The sequence below is a fragment of the Morone saxatilis genome, unplaced genomic scaffold (genome assembly GCF_004916995.1).
Source record: "Morone saxatilis isolate NCDOM2014 unplaced genomic scaffold, NCSU_SB_2.0 Contig2, whole genome shotgun sequence".
Lineage (NCBI taxonomy): Eukaryota > Metazoa > Chordata > Actinopteri > Moronidae > Morone > Morone saxatilis.
In genome coordinates, this window is record NW_023339762.1 from 18,448,942 (window position 1) to 18,453,382 (window position 4,441).

General features: G+C 37.5%; 1 protein-coding gene across 1 annotated transcript; it reads right to left on the reverse strand.

Annotated features, from left to right (window-relative positions):
- Positions 1-341: 341 nt before the first annotated feature.
- On the reverse strand, positions 342-3,785 carry LOC118330567 (receptor-interacting serine/threonine-protein kinase 3-like). The gene is made up of 12 exons (XM_035665153.1): positions 3,689-3,785; positions 3,241-3,415; positions 2,795-3,125; positions 2,551-2,699; positions 2,411-2,460; positions 2,004-2,159; positions 1,766-1,848; positions 1,587-1,644; positions 1,421-1,488; positions 1,057-1,102; positions 655-897; positions 342-570 (listed from the first exon to the last, which is right to left on the reverse strand). Exons 2-12 carry the CDS (start codon positions 3,393-3,395, stop codon positions 563-565), a joined length of 1,347 nt encoding a protein of 448 aa, XP_035521046.1. The 5' UTR covers positions 3,396-3,415; positions 3,689-3,785; the 3' UTR covers positions 342-562.
- Positions 3,786-4,441: the final 656 nt, after the last annotated feature.

Below are 4,441 nucleotides of genomic sequence, written 5' to 3' on the forward strand. Positions count from 1 at the left end.
GAGTAATGAACCACAAACCTGTACATTAAACTGAGAGACCAATTTGTTTCCTGGGGTGCCCTCGACACCATCATCTGCAGGTGACTGACTGACTGCTTGTGACAGTTACTGAGGGATTGAACCAGAAAAGCCTCTTACCGAGTCTCTCTCTTTCCCCTCCCTTCTCAATCCTCTCTTTCTCTCTCTCCTCTCTCTCTCTCTCTCTCTCTCCCCCCTTCATAATATTAACAATGGCAAATATGTTTTTTGTTCATAGTTAATCCATTACGCCTACCCAACACGTCATGTTACTCTTTCAAGTATAAAAGAAGAGAAGGTGAGGAGACAGAACTTTCTGGAAAAATTTATTTATTGAAAAAGATATTAATTAAAATATATAAAATAAAAAATGGTTTAGTTATTTAGTAAGTGTAGGGTAATAAAATGTCAACAAATTGCATATATACAAATGAATAAAATAGATGGATTTTTCTTAAAAAAGATGAAAGTGTAAAAGAGGGGGGCAGGGAGAGTCATTTAACATTTGTCCTTAAAATGCAGGAAGGCCACAGTTGCTTTCGAATTAGCCACCTGAAGGAAATGAAAGTGAAATTAAAAACTTGAATAACTCATAGGTTAAACTATCATGTTTGAGTGTTGTATTTAAAATCTCACCGAGCCTCTCCACTAGATGGGGCTGATGTTTTTTGAGGGCGTCGTAGAAGGCTGCTTTGACCTTCTCCCCTCCTGAAAGCAATGTGCTCCTATACAGCGCTCTCATTTTATTCTGGCTTGTCTTTTCAGCTTCGATCCTTGAGTAGGTTTCACTGTGGACCATGTCATCAAGCTCATCTACTACTGCCATTACTTCAACAACGTCTTGAATTAATGTTGTCCTTTTGTCATCAACAAACTTTGCTGTTGGAAAATAGTAGAATGAAGTCAAATATTAATGTGACCTTTCGTAAATTACAATATCATGTTCATACAAAAAAATTTACGTGGAAATGTGAACAAAAAATAACTTCAATTAATTGTTATAACATAGAGCATCAGTACAGTGACAAAAGTACTCACCTTTATCTGCATCACTCATTCTTTCAGCAGGAACATTGACAGAATCCTGTTGCCAAAAATACAAAGCTTTTTTCAGTCTATATTGTGTAATGTATTATACATTAAGTACATTGCCTAATATATTGTACACTAGTTTCAGAAAGCCAGTCTAAATTACTGAATGATGTGTCGTTTAATATGATAATAAACTACTAAGAATGCAATGCCCAATCCCTTACAAAATAATATTCAATAAACGGTACGGTATAAATGTTGCTCATCTCAGGATTCAATGGGACCAGATTAAAATGACTTTGATTAAATAAAGCTACTTCATTTGTCTTCAACTTCCTGTCAGGCAAAGATCAAAGTGCATTTGACATACCTGCATGGAAGACCTTTCAGTTGCTGTAAATCTGACATGATCCACAACATCATTTGACTCTGACGTTTCTGAAAAAGAGAAAGAAACAACATATTTTACAGTGGCAAGTAAGGAATAACTAAGACATAAAAGCCAAATAAACCACAAATGGTATTAAACAGTCTACCTAGTCTCTGAGGAGGAAAACTGAATGTTTCTGAATGTTCATTGCTGGTCGGTGACTCCTACAGTGAACGAGGGAGAACATGTTAGAAATCAGAGAAAGAAATACTAGTTAGAAGAAATTATGAATCATGTTTAATTAGGACTATATTCATTATCTGAGATGAAATGTATAAGTTGTACCAGTCCTTTCAAGACTTGATAGACTGCATCACAAGTTCCCTTACTGTGCTTTGAGAGCACATTCTCAGTTATTTTACCGCACTCTGAAATAGAAGCAAAGTTTCATTTTAATGTATTTCTTCATACGTTTTAAACTACTCTACAAAAGCCCATTTAAGTAAATAGTAAATAGTAAGTATATAGTTATGCCATATATACAAATAAAAACAACAGCAACAACAACATAACAAATATCTACCTTTAAATTCAGGCCTCGCACTGGGTGTCCCATCCCAGCACCTCTTCATGAGCTTAACTATCTCTTCCAAGCCTTCTGCCTTTGTCTGGTCAATTTCCTCCAAGTCAGGTCTGTCCCCCATAGGGATCTTCAGAGCCACAAGACTGTAATCAGCCACTACAGTACGTATAGTGACACAAAGAGGCCATGCATCAAAATATGCAAACACAACTGAGGGTCTGTACATATGTGAACTGGACATACATAGCATATGTACAGTGCTTGGTTCAGTTATGAAGTGATAAGTTATGAAGGAAACAATACAGAGATCAAACAAACTAAAAAAGATGGTAAGATGTGATTTCATTCACTAAAAGACAGAAATGCCAACAAGAGAATGGTAGGACACTAAAATAAACTACACATACTTGGATATGGTTCTTTACCAGTAACAATGGACCAGAGCAGGATGCCATAGCTGATTAACAGAGAGAACGAGAGGAGATATTTAGTAATGTGTATACATACAGTAGTATTCCTATTGATAAGTATTGTTTTCAATGTTAACCTGTATCTGTCAAAAGCACGGCAAGGTTTGTATGATGTCTCAAAAGCCTCAGGAGGCATGTACTTGTATGAGCCTCCATCCACTCCGGTTGTTTCTCTGTTGCTGTTCAAAGCACTGGTGGAAACCCTGCAAAGACCAAAGTCAGCTATCTACAGAGTAAGAAGAGACACATTACATAAAACAAAGAATAAAATCATCTTTATATTTATTGTGAACATAGGAGTTTAGGTTGGTGGTTCTCTACCTTGGCGTGAAGATCATCGTTCAGCAGTACATTACTTGGCTTTAGGTCGTGGTGAATAAGTTTCTTTAAATGGAGGAAGTTCATGCCAAGAGCCACTTGATGGGCCAAGCGGAAGGTCAGGGGCCACGGTGGAGGGCCACGCAGGTCATCCAGCAGAGACTGAACAGATCCTCTTCTCATGTACTCCATCACTATTCCCTGTTGCAAGGCTGTTTCTCTAATTGGTGGACATCCATGATACAGTGCATAAAGCCTTAGCACAAACTCACAGGAAGCCTCTTCCATGTGATCAGCCTCTTTGTGCAGTGCTCTCTCTTTTGGAATGAATGGGCTGGAATGAGGTAAGACAAGAAAGACGTTAAGAGAAAGCCAAAGATATAAAGCTACTATCTGACAAGTATGGCAAGCGAAGAAAGATTGCAGATATTTATATGGTATTTATTTACCAAACGCCATTATGAAGTATCTTAATGGCCACATCAAACCCCAAGTCCTTGTGTCTGACTTTGTAGACTTCACCAAATCCCCCCGAGCCAAGTAAATGCCATTCGTCCAAGCTTTCATTACCAACAGGCTCAGTCTTGTAGTTCAGCAGTGCCATCTCCTGCTGAACTCAGCAATCTGTGATAGAAATAATTACAGAAAAATGAAAAAAGCTGCAAAACGTTAAATAAAGTGGTTCAATGACTGCTTATATATTTGTTTTTATACACTACATTGTTACTACTGCTTACATTGATCACTGTATCCTTGCTTTTAAACTCTCATTATAGCAAGAGCAGGTTTAAGGTTAGAAAGGTACTGAGACGTTTTCCAATAAACATTACCCTTACGTTAAACAATTCAGTTATGTTTTGTTTGTGTTGTATTATCAAAAAACTGGCTTTCACTCACCATATATTCCCTCACGTCTTCTTTCAAGAGTTTAGTTCGTACCAAACCTGTGGCAAAACAAGCAAGTTTCCTGTTCTAGCTCTCTGGGCAACACCCCTGGTGCCTGCAGCTAACTGAGGGGAGGAGTTTAACTGAAGAGAACTTGACTTGGGCAACATATGTATAGACTGAAACTGAAAGTGTTAAAAATAGTGTGGGTCTCAATACCTGATGGCGTATCAGAAAATGTAAATAAATGTAATTGTGTGAAAAGCTGAATGAAAATGCTTTTAGCCAAAAAGTTTGACTGTAATTTTATCTCAGGTATGGTGTTTGTTGCTCAAATCACAGCCAAAGAAAGGCCTCAAGCAACATACCACAGCAATAAACTCATCGCAAGTACTGGTGTTTACTGTGGTGGACTTAAGTTCCAGTTACAATCTTTATATAGTAGCAATAAAAATGCTGTGAATGTGAATGCATATTTTTCTTTACTTCCTTATAAGTGACTGCAACCACAGACTGCAAGAGGAAGTTATGACGGACTGGGTGTTAGTGTGGTAAGAAAACATATTCAGAATAAAAACATTTTATGTCAGAATGTCGTGATTTGTGAGTCTGCATCATTCATATTAGTCACTACTGTGTGAACCATAATATATTTTAAGAATAAGCATGTGATTTCTCATTAAAGGACCAGTGTGTAGGATTTAGTAGCAGTCACAAATTGTAACCACCTGAAAACCATTCGCTTTGCAAGCGTGTAGGCAGGCT

Coding starts and splice junctions, on each gene's coding strand:
- LOC118330567 (XM_035665153.1), bottom strand. CDS start 3,395: ATGGCACTGCTGAACTACAAGACTGAGCCTGTTGGTAATGAAAGCTTG. Junction 2,700..2,794: donor ACGATGATCTTCACGCCAAG/GTAGAGAACCAC, acceptor CTTACTCTGTAG/ATAGCTGACTTTGGTCTTTG. Junction 1,489..1,586: donor TTTTCCTCCTCAGAGACTAG/GTAGACTGTTTA, acceptor TCTCTTTTTCAG/AAACGTCAGAGTCAAATGAT.